The sequence below is a fragment of the Leiobunum rupestre genome, chromosome 11 (assembly GCF_980474605.1).
Source record: "Leiobunum rupestre chromosome 11, qqLeiRupe1.1.hap1, whole genome shotgun sequence".
Taxonomy (NCBI): Eukaryota; Metazoa; Arthropoda; class Arachnida; order Opiliones; family Sclerosomatidae; genus Leiobunum; species Leiobunum rupestre.
This window is the reverse complement of record NC_143394.1, coordinates 6,324,225-6,345,279: the sequence shown is the minus strand read 5'-3', so window position 1 is coordinate 6,345,279 and position 21,055 is coordinate 6,324,225. Positions and strand designations below refer to the sequence as shown.

The 21,055-nt window shown below is 36.7% G+C and overlaps 2 protein-coding genes across 3 annotated transcripts in view; one reads left to right on the top strand and one right to left on the bottom strand.

Annotated features, from left to right (window-relative positions):
• LOC149921218 (uncharacterized) overlaps window positions 1-21,055 on the top strand; it is an 83,153-nt gene that overhangs the window by 46,806 nt on the left and 15,292 nt on the right. The gene's annotated exons all lie outside the window — the stretch shown is intronic.
• Window positions 15,059-19,184, bottom strand: LOC149921219 (uncharacterized). Of its 2 annotated transcripts, none has more exons than XM_090163136.1 (2): window positions 19,045-19,184; window positions 15,059-18,355 (listed from the first exon to the last, which is right to left on the bottom strand). In XM_090163136.1, exon 2 carries the CDS (start codon window positions 18,331-18,333, stop codon window positions 17,788-17,790), a length of 546 nt encoding a protein of 181 aa, XP_090019262.1. In that variant the 5' UTR covers window positions 18,334-18,355; window positions 19,045-19,184; the 3' UTR covers window positions 15,059-17,787. The 2 variants fall into 2 exon arrangements, with proteins under 2 accessions (XP_090019262.1, XP_090019263.1); XM_090163137.1 differs by having other exon boundaries at window positions 15,059-18,352.

The window sequence follows — 21,055 nt, the reverse complement described above, 5'->3', positions numbered from 1 at the left end:
AAAGGGAAACTTTCTCTTATTCGAGTCGAATAACTAAAAAAACCCTCGAGTAATATTTTTAACAAGTTGGGTTATCGAGTACTTTATTAGGAGCTGGTTTTATTCAAGAAATTATGAAATGAAATTTAAAATGAGTATAAACTAACTTTTAATGCTGAAAAACATTCCTTTAATTTAAATGAACCACAGTTTCCACAACTTTGTAAGTACCGTTTATTGCCCCCCTAAAAGTTTTAAAAAACCCTCTTTGAACTTTGAAGCAACGAGGATAGGGAAAAAATACTCGACGAGTTTAAAGAGCGAACTATGCATTTTTTGGTATTCGGTAATTGACGAGTATTCTCCAATTTCTTATTCGAGTACTCGACGAGTATTATCCAATTACTTATTCGAATACTCGACGAGTAGTCTCCAATTATTTATTCGAGTACTCGACGAGTAGTCTCCAATTACTTATTCGAGTACTCGACGAGTATTCTCCAATTACTTATTCGAGTACTCGACGAGTATTCTCCAATTACTTATTCGAGTACTCGACGATTATTCTCCAATTACTTATTCGAGTACTCGACGAGTATTCTCCAATTACTTATTCGAGTACTCTATGAGTAGTCTCCATTTACTTATTCGAATACTCGACGAGTAGTCTCCAATTACTTATTCGAGTACTCGACGAGTATTCTCCAATTACTTATTCGAGTACTCGACGATTATTCTCCAATTACTTATTCGAGTACTCGACGAGTATTCTCCAATTACTTATTCGAGTACTCTATGAGTAGTCTCCATTTACTTATTCGAATACTCGACGAGTAGTCTCCAATTACTTATTCGAGTACTCGACGAGTATTCTCCAATTACTTATTCGAGTACTCGACGAGTATTCTCCAATTACTTATTCGAGTACTCGACGAGTATTCTCCAATTACTTATTCGAGTACTCGACGAGTATTCTCCAATTACTTATTCGAGTACTCGACGAGTATTCTCCAATTACTTATTCGAGTACCCGACGATTATTCTCCAATTGCTTATTCGAGTACTCGACGAGTATTCTCCAATTACTTATTCGAATACTCGACGAGTAGTCTCCAATTACTTATTCGAGTACTCGACGAGTATTCTCCAATTACTTATTCGAATACTCGACGAGTAGTCTCCAATTACTTATTCGAGTACTCGACGAGTATTCTCCAATTACTTATTCGAGTACTCGACGAGTATTCTCCAATTACTTATTCGAATACTCGACGAGTAGTCTCCAATTACTTATTCGAGTACTCGACGATTATTCGAGTACTCGACGAGTATTCTCCAATTACTTATTCGAGTACTCTATGAGTAGTCTCCATTTACTTATTCGAGTACTCGACGAGTATTCTCCAATTACTTATTCGAGTACTCGACGTGTATTCTCCAATTATTTATTCGAGTACTCGACGAGTAGTCTCCAATTACTTATTCGAGTACTCGACGAGTAGTCTCCAATTACTTATTCGAGTACTCGACCAGTATTCTCCAATTACTTATTCGAGTACTCGACTAGTATTCTCCAATTACTTATTCGAGTACTCGACGAGTATTCTCCAATTACTTATTCGAGTACTCGACGAGTTTTATCCAATTACTTATTCGAGTACTCTATGAGTAGTCTCCATTTACTTATTCGAGTACTCGACGAGTATTCTCCAATTACTTATTCGAATACTCGACGAGTAGTCTCCAATTACTTATTCGAGTACTCGACGAGTAGTCTCCAATTACTTATTCGAGTACTCGACCAGTATTCTCCAATTACTTATTCGAGTACTCGACTAGTATTCTCCAATTACTTATTCGAGTACTCGACGATTATTCTCCAATTACTTATTCGAGTACTCGACGAGTTTTATCCAATTACTTATTCGAGTACTCTATGAGTAGTCTCCATTTACTTATTCGAGTACTCGACGTGTATTCTCCAATTACTTATTCGAGTACTCTACGAGTAGTCTCCAATTACTTATTCGAGTACTCGACTAGTATTCTCCAATTACTTATTCGAGTACTCGACGAGTATTCTCCAATTACTTATTCGAGTACTCGACGATTATTCTCTAATTACTTATTCGAGTACTCGACGAGTATTCTCCAATTACTTATTCGAGTACTCTATGAGTATTCTCCATTTACTTATTCGAATACTCGACGAGTAGTCTCCAATTACTTATTCGAGTACTCGACGAGTATTCTCCAATTACTTATTCGAGTACTCGACGAGTATTCTCCAATTACTTATTCGAGTACTCGACGAGTATTCTCCAATTACTTATTCGAGTACTCGACGAGTAGTCTCCAATTACTTATTCGAGTACTCGACGAGTATTCTCCAATTACTTATTCGAGTACTCGACGAGTATTCTCCAATTACTTATTCGAATACTCGACGAGTAGTCTCCAATTACTTATTCGAGTACTCGACGAGTAGTCTCCAATTACTTATTCGAGTACTCGACCAGTATTCTCCAATTACTTATTCGAGTACTCGACTAGTATTCTCCAATTACTTATTCGAGTACTCGACGATTATTCTCCAATTACTTATTCGAGTACTCGACGAGTTTTCTCCAATTACTTATTCGAGTACTCTATGAGTAGTCTCCATTTACTTATTCGAGTACTCGACGTGTATTCTCCAATTACTTATTCGAGTACTCTACGAGTAGTCTCCAATTACTTATTCGAGTACTCGACGAGTAGTCTCCAATTACTTATTCGAGTACTCGACGAGTATTCTCCAATTACTTATTCGAGTACTCGACTAGTATTCTCCAATTACTTATTCGAGTACTCGACGATTATTCTCCAATTACTTATTCGAGTACTCGACGAGTATTCTCCAATTACTTATTCGAGTACTCTATGAGTAGTCTCCATTTACTTATTCGAGTACTCGACGTGTATTCTCCAATTACTTATTCGAGTACTCGACGTGTATTCTCCAATTACTTATTCGAGTACTCGACGTGTATTCTCCAATTACTTATTCGAGTACTCGACTAGTATTCTCCAATTACTTATTCGAGTACTCGACGATTATTCTCCAATTACTTATTCGAGTACTCGACGAGTATTCTCCAATTACTTATTCGAGTACTCTATGAGTAGTCTCCATATACATATTCGAGTACTCTATGAGTAGTCTCCATTTACTTATTCGAGTACTCGACGTGTATTCTCCAATTACTTATTCGAGTACTCGACGAGTGGTCTCCAATTACTTATTCGAGTACTCGACGAGTAGTCTCCAATTACTTATTCGAGTACTCGACGAGTATTCTCCAATTACGTATTCGAGTACTCGACTAGTATTCTCCAATTACTTATTCGAGTACTCGACGATTATTCTCCAATTACTTATTCGAGTACTCGACGAGTATTCTCCAATTACTTATTCGAGTACTCTATTAGTAGTCTCCATTTACTTATTCGAGTACTCGACGTGTATTCTCCAATTACTTATTCGAGTACTCGACGTGTATTCTCCAATTACTTATTCGAGTACTCGACGAGTAGTCTCCAATTACTTATTCGAGTACTTGACGAGTAGTCTCTAATTACTTATTCGAGTACTCGACGAGTAGTCTCCAATTACTTATTCGAGTACTCCAAGAGTATTATCCAATTACTTATTCGAGTACTCGACTAGTATTCTCCAATTACTTATTCGAGTACTCGACGAGTATTCTCCAATTACTTATTCGAGTACTCGACGTGTATTCTCCAATTACGTATTCGAGTACTCGACGTGTATTCTCCAATTACTTATTCGAGTACTCGACTAGTAGTCTCCAATTACTTATTCGAGTACTCGACGAGTAGTCTCCAATTACTTATTCGAGTACTCGACGAGTATTCTCCAATTACTTATTCGAGTACTCTATGAGTAGTCTCCATTTACTTATTCGAGTACTCGACGTGTATTCTCCAATTACTTATTCGAGTACTCGACGAGTAGTCTCCAATTACTTATTCGAGTACTCGACGAGTAGTCTCCAATTACTTATTCGGGTACTCGACGAGTATTCTCCAATTACGTATTCGAGTACTCGACTAGTATTCTCCAATTACTTATTCGAGTACTCGACGATTATTCTCCAATTACTTATTCGAGTACTCGACGAGTAGTCTCCAATTACTTATTCGAGTACTCGACGAGTAGTCTCCAATTACTTATTCGAGTACTTGACGAGTATTCTCCAATTACTTATTCGAGTTCTCGACTAGTATTCTCCAATTACTTATTCGAGTACTCGACGATTATTCTCCAATTACTTATTCGAGTACTCGACGAGTATTCTCCAATTACTTATTCGAGTACTCTATGAGTTGTCTCCATTTACTTATTCGAGTACTCGACGTGTATTCTCCAATTACTTATTCGAGTACTCGACGAGTAGTCTCCAATTACTTATTCGAGTACTCGACGAGTAGTCTCCAATTACTTATTCGAGTACTCGACGAGTATTCTCCAATTACGTATTCGAGTACTCGACTAGTATTCTCCAATTACTTATTCGAGTACTCGACGATTATTCTCCAATTACTTATTCGAGTACTCTATGAGTAGTCTCCATTTACTTATTCGAGTACTCGACGTGTATTCTCCAATTACTTATTCGAGTACTCGACGTGTATTCTCCAATTACTTATTTGAATAGTCGACTGCAAGAAAGGCCGAGTACTCGCACAGCCCTATTAAATTCACTATTGCTTTCGAACTGGTGAAGCCCGTATTTGAGACGGTAAAATAAACATCATAACATTTTTGAAAGTCGCTGCTAATTTAAATGCGTACGTCATGGAAGAGAGGAAACTCGTGATTGGTTGATATTTGCGAATGCACAGACACCATTTTTCGTTCGTTGGATCGGGAGAATCAAATGGAAAAAACGTGTTTATTCGTTGAACCCCTGGCGCCATCTGACGAAAATGAAAGTCACGAAATTGAATAATTGTGGAATAAATGTCTAACAAAGTCCTAGTTAATTCCTAAATTTAGCTGTAACCCCGGTATGTATTTACTTACGGTACGGGGTATACAAATCCTTAGTGTATGCATGGACTAGTCCATGGTGTATGTAACCCTGAGTTTATTATTGACAAATTATTGATTAAATCGGAATTTTGCGAACGTCTATTGTCCTTGTCCATATTGTTTGTGAACAGAATCCAAAAGCGGGTCTGCTGGAACCTGTTCGTTTTATTGTTGTCGGCCACGTCTTTATCCGCGCCTCTTTGGCTCTCTGGAGTATCCTCGCGTCGTTAGGGCGCTAGATGGCGCGTTTGGCCCGCTGCGATTAGAACGTCATAGATCACCGTAGACAACAACGCGACTGCTACAACGAGCCCAGGCACAACCCGACACTTCAACCGACATATAGTCGCGAAGATTTTACCCACATTTAACCGTCGGCTAGCTTGGCTGCTAAACGTTGGTGGAACGATGGGTACTTTTCCGTAAATATACCTCGGGTTCCTTTCGATCCCATTACTTTTGCTTAGAAGCGATTGTTCAGAGCTTTAGAATGTCACGAAAAATGTTTCTTCTGGGTTTCTTAGACTTACGGTTGTCCTCTACTCTACATTTTGCGGGCTTATTTGACCAAGAGATGACCAAACTCTATGCGTACGAGTTAATTTGACCTTGGAATGACCTCTACTCTAGTTTACTCGTCAGAGAAGTGGCCTGCACTCTATGCATACGAGTTAATTTGACCTTGGAATGACCTCTACTCTAGTTTACTCGTCAGAGAAGTGGCCTCCACTCTATGAATACGAGTTAATTTGACCTTGGAATGACCTTTACTCTGGTTTACTCGTCAGAGAAGTGACCTCCACTCTATGCATACGAGTTAATTTGACCTTGGAATGACCTCTACTCTAGTTTACTCGTCGGAGAAGTGACCTCAACTCTATGCATACGAGTTAATTTGACCTTAGAATGACCTCTACTCTGGTTTACTCGTCAGAGAAGTGACCTCCACTCTATGCATACGAGTTAATTTGACCTTGGAATGACTTTTACTCTAGTTTACTCGTCAGAGAAGTGACCTCAACTCTATGCATACGAGTTAATTTGACCTTGGAATGACTTTTACTCTAGTTTACTCGTCAGAGAAGTGACCTCAACTCTATGCATACGAGTTAATTTGAGCTTGGAATGACCTCTACTCTAGTTTACTCGTCGGAGAAGTGACCTCCACTCTATGCATACGAGTTAATTTGAGCTTGGAATGACCTCTACTCTAGTTTACTCGTCGGAGAAGTGACCTCCACTCTATGCATACGAGTTAATTTGAGCTTGGAATGACCTCTACTCTAGTTTACTCGCCAGATAAGTGACCTCAACTCTATGCATACGAGTTAATTTGAGCTTGGAATGACCTCTACTCTAGTTTACTCGCCAGATAAGTGACCTCAACTCTATGCATACGAGTTAATTTGAGCTTGGAATGACCTCTACTCTAGTTTACTCGTCGGAGAAGTGACCTCCACTCTATGCATACGAGTTAATTTGAGCTTGGAATGACCTCTACTCTAGTTTACTCGCCAGATATGTGACCTCAACTCTATGCATACGAGTTAATTTGAGCTTGGAATGACCTCTACTCTAGTTTACTCGCCAGATAAGTGACCTCCACTCTATGCATACGAGTTAATTTGACCTTGGAATGACCTCTACTCTAGTTTACTCGTCGGAGAAGTGACCTCAACTCTATGCATACGAGTTAATTTGACCTTGGAATGACCTCTACTCTAGTTTACTCGTAGGAGAAGTGACCTCAACTCTATGCATACGAGTTAATTTGACCTTGGAATGACCTCTACTCTAGTTTACTCGTCGGAGAAGTGACCTCAACTCTATGCATACGAGTTAATTTGACCTTAGAATGACCTCTACTCTAGTTTACTCGTAGGAGAAGTGGCCTTCACTCTATGCATACGAGTTAATTTGACCTTGGAATGACCTCTACTCTAGTTTACTCGTCGGAGAAGTGACCTCAACTCTATGCATACGAGTTAATTTGACCTTAGAATGACCTCTACTCTAGTTTACTCGTAGGAGAAGTGACCTCAACTCTATGCATACGAGTTAATTTGACCTTGGAATGACCTCTACTCTAGTTTACTCGTCGGAGAAGTGACCTCAACTCTATGCATACGAGTTAATTTGACCTTAGAATGACCTCTACTCTAGTTTACTCGTAGGAGAAGTGGCCTTCACTCTATGCATACGAGTTAATTTGACCTTGGAATGACCTCTACTCTAGTTTACTCGTCGGAGAAGTGACCTCAACTCTATGCATACGAGTTAATTTGACCTTAAAATGACCTCTACTCTAGTTTACTCGTAGGAGAAGTGGCCTTCACTCTATGCATACGAGTTAATTTGACCTTGGAATGACCTCTACTCTAGTTTACTCGTCGGAGAAGTGACCTCAACTCTATGCATACGAGTTAATTTGACCTTAGAATGACCTCTACTCTAGTTTACTCGTAGGAGAAGTGGCCTTCACTCTATGCATACGAGTTAATTTGACCTTGGAATGACCTCTACTCTAGTTTACTCGTCGGAGAAGTGACCTCAACTCTATGCATACGAGTTAATTTGACCTTGGAATGACCTCTACTCTAGTTTACTCGTCGGAGAAGTGACCTCAACTCTATGCATACGAGTTAACTTGACCTTAGAATGACCTCTACTCTAGTTTACTCGTAGGAGAAGTGACCTCAACTCTATGCATACGAGTTAATTTGAGCTTGGAATGACCTCTACTCTAGTTTACTCGTCGGAGAAGTGACCTCAACTCTATGCATACGAGTTAATTTGACCTTAGAATGACCTCTACTCTAGTTTACTCGTAGGAGAAGTGACCTCAACTCTATGCATACGAGTTAATTTGACCTTGGAATGACCTCTACTCTAGTTTACTCGTCGGAGAAGTGACCTCAACTCTATGCATACGAGTTAATTTGACCTTAGAATGACCTCTACTCTAGTTTACTCGTAGGAGAAGTGGCCTTCACTCTATGCATACGAGTTAATTTGACCTTGGAATGACCTCTACTCTAGTTTACTCGTCGGAGAAGTGACCTCAACTCTATGCATACGAGTTAATTTGACCTTGGAATGACCTCTACTCTAGTTTACTCGTCGGAGAAGTGACCTCAACTCTATGCATACGAGTTAACTTGACCTTAGAATGACCTCTACTCTAGTTTACTCGTAGGAGAAGTGACCTCAACTCTATGCATACGAGTTAATTTGAGCTTGGAATGACCTCTACTCTAGTTTACTCGTCGGAGAAGTGACCTCAACTCTATGCATACGAGTTAATTTGACCTTAGAATGACCTCTACTCTAGTTTACTCGTAGGAGAAGTGACCTCAACTCTATGCATACGAGTTAATTTGACCTTGGAATGACCTCTACTCTAGTTTACTCGTCGGAGAAGTGACCTCAACTCTATGCATACGAGTTAATTTGACCTTAGAATGACCTCTACTCTAGTTTACTCGTAGGAGAAGTGACCTCAACTCTATGCATACGAGTTAATTTGACCTTGGAATGACCTCTACTCTAGTTTACTCGTCGGAGAAGTGACCTCAACTCTATGCATACGAGTTAATTTGACCTTAGAATGACCTCTAATCTAGTTTACTCGTAGGAGAAGTGACCTCAACTCTATGCATACGAGTTAATTTGACCTTGGAATGACCTCTACTCTAGTTTACTCGTCGGAGAAGTGACCTCAACTCTATGCATACGAGTTAATTTGACCTTAGAATGACCTCTACTCTAGTTTACTCGTAGGAGAAGTGACCTCAACTCTATGCATACGAGTTAATTTGACCTTGGAATGACCTCTACTCTAGTTTACTCGTCGGAGAAGTGACCTCAACTCTATGCATACGAGTTAATTTGACCTTAGAATGACCTCTACTCTAGTTTACTCGTAGGAGAAGTGACCTCAACTCTATGCATACGAGTTAATTTGACCTTGGAATGACCTCTACTCTAGTTTACTCGTCGGAGAAGTGACCTCAACTCTATGCATACGAGTTAATTTGACCTTAGAATGACCTCTACTCTAGTTTACTCGTAGGAGAAGTGACCTCAACTCTATGCATACGAGTTAATTTGACCTTGGAATGACCTCTACTCTAGTTTACTCGTCGGAGAAGTGACCTCAACTCTATGCATACGAGTTAATTTGACCTTAGAATGACCTCTACTCTAGTTTACTCGTAGGAGAAGTGGCCTTCACTCTATGCATACGAGTTAATTTGACCTTAGAATGACCTCTACTCTAGTTTACTCGTAGGAGAAGTGGCCTTCACTCTATGCATACGAGTTAATTTGACCTTGGAATGACCTCTACTCTAGTTTACTCGTCGGAGAAGTGACCTCAACTCTATGCATACGAGTTAATTTGACCTTAGAATGACCTCTACTCTAGTTTACTCGTAGGAGAAGTGGCCTTCACTCTATGCATACGAGTTAATTTGACCTTGGAATGACCTCTACTCTAGTTTACTCGTCGGAGAAGTGACCTCAACTCTATGCATACGAGTTAATTTGACCTTAGAATGACCTCTACTCTAGTTTACTCGTAGGAGAAGTGGCCTTCACTCTATGCATACGAGTTAATTTGACCTTGGAATGACCTCTACTCTAGTTTACTCGTCGGAGAAGTGACCTCAACTCTATGCATACGAGTTAATTTGACCTTGGAATGACCTCTACTCTAGTTTACTCGTCAGAGAAGTGACCTCAACTCTATGCATACGAGTTAATTTGACCTTGGAATGACCTCTACTCTAGTTTACTCGTCGGAGAAGTGACCTCAACTCTATGCATACGAGTTAATTTGACCTTAGAATGACCTCTACTCCAGTTTACTCGTCGGAGAAGTGACCTCAACTCTATGCATACGAGTTAATTTGACCTTGGAATGACCTCTACTCTAGTTTACTCGTCGGAGAAGTGACCTCAACTCTATGCATACGAGTTAATTTGACCTTGGAATGACCTCTACTCTAGTTTACTCGTCAGAGAAGTGACCTCAACTCTATGCATACGACTTAATTTGACCTTAGAATGACCTCTACTCTGGTTTACTCGTCAGAGAAGTGACCTCCACTCTATACATACGAGTTAATTTGACCTTGGAATGACCTTTACTCTAGTTTACTCGTCAGAGAAGTGACCTCCACTCTATGCATACGAGTTAATTTGACCTTGGAATGACCTTTACTCTAGTTTACTCGTCAGAGAAGTGACCTCAACTCTATTTTTACGGGTTTCTTGAGCCAATAGGCTTTGTGCGTAATTTAAATTATAGTCAAAAGTATCGCCATCTGGTAACCAAGTTTTAATATTATCGCGGAAGGTTTCAGCCTAGAAGCATTTAAATCCAAAATAGTCTGCTATTTCTTTATACATTTAGTTGAAAGGTGGTTAAGCAGATGGCGCTATTTTTTAGGCTCGAAGACTGTACTAAATTTTAGTGGTTTCTTCGACTCTTCGACGCATTATTTCTGTGGATTTCTTGAACTATATTTGAAATGTTCATATACCGTTCAGTTAATGTTCACGTTCCGTTCATGTTCACGTTCAGTTAATGTTCACGTTCAGTTAATGTTCACGTGCAGTTAATGTTCACGTTACGTTTATTTTCACGTTCATTTTCACGTTCATGTTCACATTCCATTCTTGTTCCGTTCATGTTCACATTCAATTCTTGTTCCGTTCATGTTCACGTTCATGTTCACATTCAATTCTTGTTCCGTTCATGTTCACGTTCATGTTCACATTCAATTCTTGTTCCGTTCATGTTCACGTTCATGTTCACATTCAATTCTTGTTCCGTTCATGTTCACATTCAATTCATGTTCCGTTCATGTTCACGTTCATGTTCACATTCAATTCTTGTTCCGTTCATGTTCACATTCAATTCTTGTTCCGTTCATGTTCACGTTCATGTTCACATTCAATTCTTGTTCCGTTCATGTTCACATTCAATTCTTGTTCCGTTCATGTTCACGTTCATGTTCACATTCAATTCTTGTTCCGTTCATGTTCACGTTCATGTTCACATTCAATTCTTGTTCCGTTCATGTTCACATAAATTCTTGTCCCGTTCATGTTCACGTTCATGTTCACATTCAATTCTTGTTCCGTTCATGTTCACGTTCATGTTCACATTCAATTCTTGTTCCGTTCATGTTCACGTTCATGTTCACATTCAATTCTTGTTCCGTTCATGTTCACATTCAATTCTTGTTCCGTTCATGTTCACGTTCATGTTCACATTCAATTCTTGTTCCGTTCATGTTCACATTCAATTCATGTTCCGTTCATGTTCACGTTCATGTTCACATTCAATTCTTGTTCCGTTCATGTTCACATTCAATTCTTGTTCCGTTCATGTTCACGTTCATGTTCACATTCAATTCTTGTTCCGTTCATGTTCACGTTCATGTTCACATTCAATTCTTGTTCCTTTCATGTTCACATACAGTTCACGTTCAAGTGCAGTTCGTGTTCACTTACAGTTCGTGTTCACGTTCCGTTCATGTTTACGTGCAGTTCGTGTTCACGTTCCGTTCATGTTTACGTGCAGTTAATGCTCACATTCAATTCCTGTTCACGTACAATTAATGTTCACGTTCCGTTCATGTTCAGGTTCCGTTCATTTTGAGGTGCAGTTCATGTGCAGTTTGAGCAAATTCTGCACTTATATAGTTTTCCAAACGCCACTTTGGTTGCCGTTTAACCTTTTAATTATATTCAAAGAAATTGAACTCACGTTATGAGATGATTTGGTAGTTTGAGATGTAGACTGTAATGCATAGGGCACAGTTGCAACACAGTTCCCGGTCGTTTGGAGAGATTATAGACGTCCTTAAACTAAAAAATACAACACTGAGAAACTTCTTAATATACAAACAAGAATTGCCTGAATAATCTAAATGCTAATAAAATATTTTGACGTTTGAGATAATTGACAAAATTGATTGTCGTGATACGCGCTGTATGCGAATATGGATTTGATCGTCCTTCGGGTGTCCCGAGCTCCGTTTTCAGTGATAAATCGAACATTATTCATATTTTATGTAAAAAGCCTCCTTTGGAATATCTCAATACGCTGATAAATATAGTGGCGGCCGAATCGATTCTGGCTTAAAGCGGAAGATTGCGACTAGAATCGGATAAATGGATTTTGGATGTTAATAGCGAAGATTATCGGAAATATCGATATTTTATTTTTATTAAAAAAGGTTGTAGACCTTAAAATTATTTGCTACAAGAATTCCGCAATGAAATATCTAACCAAATTATGAAAATCTATAAATTATAGTGTTACATCTAGTTTTCGATACTCGAACACGTTGCCCTTTAGATTGAAAAATAAACGTAGATCATTAATTATGTTCAGTTTTTATTATTAATTGGAAAACTGAATTTGACTTTTAAATATCACTTTGTTTATCAATATATCAAGAAAGCTAAATTTTTTAATTAACATTCATCATGAGTTTTAGTATAAAAATAGATTAAGTTTCGCATTTTTAAAATAAAGGCATTTATATTAATCTCGTAAATGGACTGAAAATAAAAATTAACAGTTTTAGAAATGACAAATTAATATTTTAGAAATTAATTAAGTTAATAGTTTAAATTATCTATTAAAAGATTTTTGTTACAATTCAACATTTTCAAAAAGTTTAAGTTTTTATTTTGATTAAGCCATTAAAATCTAAGCTAGAATCAAAAATTCGAGTTCATTAAAAATATTCTAGCAAACTACTTAATCTGATGAAATCTTTGGTAAAGTTTATCAGGAATATTTTAGGAACGTGTTAGTGAACGATTTTGTTCAATCTTGAAATTGCCACTTTGATGTTTTCAAATGCTTTTGGGAAGAAAACACGTGTGCGAGGTGAAATTCATCATATAAAGAGTTTTTAAACCTATTTCATCGGGAAAATGATTTGAAATTCACCTTGTCAAAATGTATCCACTGTTGCCGCTAGATATTTTATGGGTGTACCTTTGGAGAACAAGATAACGTACTTTTGGTATTTTTAGCTATAAATAAACACCCATTTCTTCATATTCTTAACATCTACAAATTTCAATAGATGGCGCTTTAGTTTATATTTCGCAAAATTTATTTAACTTCTAAATTAATTATTTATCCACGTTATACGGTTACCAAAGTAACATTATGATAATAAGTACGAATAATTTTCACAGTTATTGCGCCATCAAGGATTAATTCGGTACAGTGTCTAAATATGCCCAACGCTAAATATACTACTAACAAGGACGGGTACAAGTTGGAGTTAAGCGAAAAAAATTGCGTTTAAACAATATTAAGAATCATACTTATAAAAAATATGTCACTTTTGAAATTAAATATGGTAACATGTTTTAAAATTACCCCAATTTGGAATTTACTGTAAAAATGACGAAAATGTACTTGGAATTTTAAATAGTAATCGAACATAAATACAATCATCCCTAGTAGAACAACCGCCTTGTTAAAATATTCCTACATTTTGGTAGTTGTAAGCATTTCAATCTAGCCTCAGAGGCGTTTTTCAAGCTCCAACGCGATAAAGGATCGAAAATCAACCTTGGAAACGAACAGAATACGTAAGTTGTTTACAAGTCACTAGATGGCGCCAGGGGTTTCGTCCCCCACACTTTTAGCGATACTTTTCGCCTCCGCCGCTAATATATGATACTTCGATTGATATTCCGCTGGGAAATAAAAAAGGAAATTCCCACTTCTTCATCTTCAGAAAATAAATGGAAAAAACTTTCCCCGTATATGTTTCTGTTTAGAACCAAGGCTGGTAATAACTGATTGGCCGCTTTTTTGGCTTTACGGGGGCGAAGTTTAATTTCCCCCAGTCGCCGTGTTGAGAAGGAAAACATTTTTTGACGCCCTCTTTTAATAAAAATAGGAATCTCCCGAGGATTAAAACTGATTATAACTTCCGGAATTATTTTGCATTGTTCATTTTTAAGAAATTTATACGAGGCAAATTTTAAAGCAAAAAATAATGTAATTTAAAGTTGGTAATAAAGTAGTTTCAGAATAGCTACTGTCGAAAAACTAATTGAAACTCAGGAACTTCTAGCTTAATTGGATTTATAAGAACATAAGAGCATAAGTACCAGTATCATGTGACATGACGTCACCCGTGTCGCCTGTGCTTTGTTCAACAGAAAAAAAATCCTTAAAATGGGCTAAATGTGAAGTAATTCAGAATTTAGTCCAAATAGGAACTAAATCGAAAAAATTCGTCTGCTAACACGGGCTACGACGTTTTTTAATCACTTCTAGCTTCTGTTTAACCTGGTGGCCGAAGAGTGAAATTCGAAAATATCGAAATATGTTGGCATTCGCGGTAAAAATTTAACACGCGATAGATGGGGAAATGACACACTTATGTGAAAAATTGCTATACACTTATGGTAGTAACGTAGTTCCACCAGACCAGAATGTACTAAATCAACTGAAAACCATCTAAATTAACTAAATTGTTATTACTAGATAAATATGGAAAATAGGATTTTGGGCTTTGCGTAGCTCGTAAACAAATATTTATGGACAGTATAGCCATTACACCAAAACTATTTCAGTTTGTATACGTCACATAAACGTTTAAGAAGACCATTTTATTTTTACAACGATCAAGAAATGTATTATTTTTGTTATTACCATATGTAAAATAATACTAATAAATATCCCACTGAACAATTTGGTTTGATGATAGCTTCCAAAGACTAGTAACAGTTCCTTAGCCACCTAATGATAAGGTCATTGGCGAGACAGATTATATTTAAAATAAATAGGAGTCTGCAGAATAGATACTGTCATACTTATGGCTATTATGTTACTTAAGGTATTACCATAACGAATAGTACTTGTAGTAAATTGAATCAGTAGCCTTTTCAATTCGACGAAAAACAAAAAATGGAATACAATGTCGGAAGAATAGAATATCATCTTTATATTTATTATGTTACTTCTGGTGTTACAGATTACTGAAAAACAGGATTTACAACATACGAATTACGCTTTGCAATTTGAAACTTCAATGAGTAATAACAGAAATATAATATCTCTTTTGCGCTTCCAACCGCGATTGTCAGACAACCAGTGGCGTAGCCAGGAAAATTTGACCTATGGCAAACCGTAGAAATTGCGCCCCTTCCCAGGTGGTCAGAATTATAGGAAATGGAATATAAGTGAAACTTTAGTTATTTTTTAATAACTATAATCTTTTATTGTACAAGAAATATTGTGTTATTCGACACCAACTTTATAGTGTTACCTTCCTTGCTTTGATTCACGAAAATTTGTCAATAATATCGTTGAAGTCTGTTTTTTCCGTTTGTTATCTCGCGATAAGTTAGCAAAGCAAGTTCACACAACCTTCCTTGGCCCCAGGCATTTTTCCAGAAAGTTACCTGAATCTAATCTCAACTTAGAGATGTATATAACGGAAATATAAACATTAAAAATAAACCTAAAACACAACACCAAAGCAGACCGCCAAAAAAATTTAAAACATAATTTGGCGCCCCCCGTCGAGTTGCAGCCATGGCACGCGCCATGGCTGCCATACCCTAGATACGCCTCTGCAGACAACAGATGCGTTATTTGAACCAAGTTCATAATTACGATCCTCATTTACGTTCAGTTGTTACGGCTGGAAATGCAAACCAATAGTCTAAACCCGAATCTAATCAGACTTAAACGGACAAATATATTTTGGTAGCGTTCAGCAGCCCTCAACGAACTTAACGTTGAGACCGTTTTCTCTACTGTACGATTTTCCGCGTATCCGATTTTGACGTTACGTTAAAAATGTTTAGTCAACGAAGTCATCGACTGAAGGAGCGGATTATTTCGTTGACCAACGGTCACTTGGCGTCGCAGCCCGGAGGAAGGCTAACACAGACGTCGCGACAGATGATATTTTACAAAATTTACAACAAGCGTAAAAAGCGTTCAACTGAAGGCAGCCTTGATTTTATTGTTTAACAGAAGATTCATTAAAGATAAAAGTCAGATTTGGAAAACATGCCTTGAACTTTTAATGCTTATCTCGGCCAATTTCCGTCTCTATCTAGGGGACAGTTTATTTAAAGAAATAGTGTCCGAATTATTTTTATTTTTATTTAATCACCACCTTAGGTCTAAGTCCTCAAGCGACTTTTAAAGCCATTAACTCAGGTGGCCGGGTTACAACGCGTAGTTGGGTTGTATTAGATTTTGGGAGGAAATATATAATTAGATATTGATATTAACAAAAGTGACTTATGTCGCTTTTGATATTAATATGGTAATGTCGATTTTACTTAAAAACTAAATATTCCCTAGCGAATTGAGGTTTTCAAATGGAGGGGTAGGCTTCCCCGCATTTTAGGGGTACCTATTATTGACGTCATTTACGGGTAGATGTTTATATTTCTTGCTACTAGAGCGAGCCGAGAGATAATGTTTAGTGGGAAACCAGAGATAAAATAGTAGAATAAAAAATTTTACGAGCTTAATATCTTAAGCCTAAATTTCGGATTTTCAAAAACCATTTTAAACTCTTATGGAGATCACTAATACGTCATCGGAATCGAAACTCTACGTTCCTTAAGTAAAATGGTATAATTGTTTTACGTATAAGGATTTTAATAATCAATAAACCGAAATAAATACCTTATTTCCAAAAGAAACAATAATGTAATCAGCTTTCGAAACATATTTGTAATTTTCGCTGTTTGCAGGGAAGGTATTAAAATATTTTATCAATATTTTTAAGTTAATTTTCAAAACTAAATACTAGTTTTAAGTGGCATAACATATACATTTTAGAATTCTGGACATAAACATTTATACTATGATGTACAATCACAAAATTCGAAATGTGTCCCAGCATTTTGACATCGTGTTTTTTCGTACGAGTTTCATTGGCTTAAAAATCTCCTACCAAAAATATTCTAGACTCCACAGATTAACCGAGTATAGTCGAAAATAAAACTAAAGTTGTAAAAACGGGAGGTGGCGTGCGGTTAAAACACCTCACCGAAAACGGTCCCCTAGATCTTGCCATAGGGAATACGGCCGGACCATTCCTAGTTCGAGGTATGAATTCCTGATCAGATAACTACGCGGATAACTGTATCTGACGAGATGAATTATAGCGGATCAGTTCAGATCGGTTACTACAGATACAATTTGAAATCAGATTGCTGATTGGGGAATAAAAAGGATAAATAAATTTATCATCTAGCGACTTATAATGCCTTTAAACAGGTGGCCGGGTGACAATGCGTAGGAGGGTGCAGTGGCGTAGACAGAAATTTCTCAAGGGGGGGTCGAAGTATGTGAATGTTAAGAGGGGGGTCGAGAAGGGGGTGGAAATTTAGTACAGTCAAAGGTAGACCCAAGGGGGGTTTGGACGCAGAAACCCCCCCCCTGTCTACGCCACTGGGAGGGTGGTGAAAAGCCCTTCATGCCACGCGAGCCAACATGTCCTACACTCACTATTACCTTTAACCTCAACAAGTTTTTATGGAAAGGGGAAACTGTAGAATTCAAAGTAGAAGGAGTAGTTCCGAGTTTTCACCTAGTGCCACAAGCTAGGATTGAACCCGACTCCACTCGCGAAAGCGCAAACCACTCCGCCACCCCACCTTATCTGATCTGACTGACCGATTACCATCTAAACGGTAAAAGTGTCTTCCTCGCAGGACTGAAACACGTTCTCCAAGACTCGGCTCAAATTGTCGCGTTCGTGCGGTTCCAGTTCTAGGCCGCTGACTCTGATGGCTCTTTGCAGACTCTGCTTGAAGATCTCCAGGAAATAGGCCGCCATCTTCTTCCCGTAGGCCAGGCACTGAGCCACGAACCCCTTCTGGGCGCTCTCGTCCCAAGCGCGCTGTCCGTCCGTTCGCATACATTCCCACACTTCGGGAGCGTTAAACGCCAATTTCAGAAGTTTAATCGTGGTCGAGACGACTTTAAAGAGGAAATCCACAACGGGTATGGCGATTCTCGACGACCATGGGCCGACCATGGGCAGGTGGCCTAATTTCTCCAACAAGAATGTTTTCACGAAGTTCCGAGCAAAGTCCAGGAAGAATCCGAGGCCGTCCCAAAACGGATGCTCTCGTTGGAAGCCATTTTGAATAGCTCTCCCCATTAGCCAATTTCGGAAGCCTTCCGTGTCATCGGTGAACTCGTGAATAGTATGGACGTTACTCGCCATGATTTGTTGTCGAAGTTGACTACTGAAATATTACATTTTAAAAATTCAGTTTTCTAATAGACATCGTTAACGGGACTATACATGAAATCATAAGTTTATGATGAAATTAATTATTATTTCTTATTTATTTTAATAATTGACTATTTGTTACTTATTTATATAATTGATTATTTGCTATTTATTTAAATAATTATTGGTTATTTATTTAAATAATTATTGTTTATTTATTTAAATAATTATTGGTTATTTATTTAAATAATTATTGTTTATTTATTTCAATAATTATTGGTTATTTATTTAAATAATTATTGGTTATTTATTTAAATAATTATGGGTTATTTATTTAAATAATTAGTGGTTATTTATTTAAATAATTATTGGTTATTTATTTAAATAATTATTGGTTATTTATTTAAATAATTATTGGTTATTTATTTAAATAGTTATTGGTTATTTATTTAAATAATTATAATTAATTAAATAGTTATTTGTTATTCATTTTATTAAGTATTTGTTATTCATTTTATTAAGTATTTGTTATTCATTTTATTAAGTATTTGTTATTCATTTTATTAAGTATTTGTTATTCATTTTATTACGTATTTGTTATTCATTTTATTAAGTATTTGTTATTTATTTAAATAGTTATTTGTTATTTATTTAAATTCTAAAACTAAAACGTTTTATAAAGTGAGCATGCATAGTACTTACTTTACCAAAATGGTGATAAACTATATTGAATCGGAATCTTAAGCTGCTAATATTCGTTTGAGAATGTGATAATTTTACTAACTAAATTTACAAATTTCCCTTAAACATGTTACTAAATTAGTACCAGTTAACCAGTTACGTTAAATTTCGTAAATTGAATAAAAATGCAAGGTACACTCTTCATCAGAAGCATATTATCTTTGTAGAAGATAATGTTCTGTCAATAATTTAATCTCAACTGTATTAAGGCTGTTTTACTTTTGCTTTGTTATCTTCAAATAATAGATAATTCTTTCTTAAAAATGAGTGGTAAATTTTCTCCAATAGAGCGATTTGCAAATTACTTACAGGAAAATAAACATTTAGAGGGAAACCAATGTAACAATTTACGTAATTTTCGAATCAGTTTCACTGACGTTTGGTTTTTGATTTTCTAATTATTATTGTAGATAAAACTATGCTACGTATTCTAGAATTTTTCAGATAAATGTTTTGATTAATCCTTTATTTTTAGACAAAAAAATATTAAACTTGACGAACCATTTTTACAATTTTAAAATCGTTTTTTTATGAGAATGGCGTTAGATAAATGGATGGGCTCCGTTCTATTTTGATAAAGAGTTAAGAATTTAAAAACTGTTTAGATCAGATTTTCAATTTCGACCCTTAATTATTATTATTAAAAGGCTTATGTAGCAAAAAAAAACTAATTTCAAAATTATCAAAATTATCGTCAAATAGACCGAAAAAAAGGCTTGCAGGAAAGCCAACATTTAGAGTAAAGACATTAGAGCTTCGATTTTAATGCTTTTATTTGTACTAGATGGCGCCCATTTAATCTTTCTTGCAATAAGGCAATAAATACAAATTTATTAAAAAAAAATATTTTTAGCGATGCTTTATATAAAAACTTTAAACCAAATTCAACTCAGGAAATATTCTAGATTTAATACGTTCTTGATAAATTTCAAATTTCTACGTTTCAGACTGTTGGCGCCATCTAGTACGGCTTCGCGTATTAAATAATTGACCTCTTATAGTGTTTCCCCCCGTAAAAGGGTCTTCATCTTTGTTTAATGTGTCTATAAACTTATATCTTGTTACCGAAAGCACAAATAATATCTCTAGTAACTTTGATTAGTCTTCACTCCATAAAAAGGTCGTTTAATATTTATAAATGTGTCCACCTTGAAAACCATACGCCAAGAAAAACCAACCTTTTCACTCTCGTCGAAAAGTTTGGGAAAATATCTTTAAGCGAGTTCTTGGAAGTGCTTCCAGAGGGAGCGAAATGATTGTATGATTTACGAAAACAACAAGTTGGCAAGCCAAAATATACCTCTCCTCGGAAGAATTGTCCCTAGTGGTATTAATTTCTCGAGATAACCCTTAAAGATATATCTCCGCAATTTAGAGTTATTTGTTAAAAATATTAACCCATTTCTATCCCGCCCGGTATAAAATTTTTATTATAATTAAAATAATTGAGACGAAACGAGCAATTTTAATTTATTCAGAATATCATAAGTTAAGTAGTTACAACAGTAAGTTAGACGTACTATAACAATGCACAATTGAATTAAACCCTTTTACAGAACAAGTTTATCAGTTAAATATAATACGAAGCAAATTTTAATGAAAGAAATATCTACAGAGGCTTTTTGGAATTACTCGCTTACGAAATACTTGCCGCATCTTTAACGCTCATTTTATTTCAACACTCGCCCTTGATGAAGATACCGTAGATATCTTGTAGTGGACGACTCGTTCACTTCCTGTTGACGTTGTGACGCATACCACATGAAAAAGACCAATGCCGTCCAATTTCCAATATCATATAATGACTCGCACACCCAAGAAATCATTGACTGCGTTAGAAATCGTAGATATCCAAATATCCACACCAAATGTATTTACAAGAAGCAAAAACCTTACCATCAACAAAGCACAGAGAGCCACTTGACTAACCGCCAGCTTTTAAAGCAATTAACGTTAAATTATCTCCTTTGAA

Coding starts and splice junctions, on each gene's coding strand:
- LOC149921219 (XM_090163136.1), bottom strand. CDS start 18,333: ATGGCGAGTAACGTCCATACTATTCACGAGTTCACCGATGACACGGAA.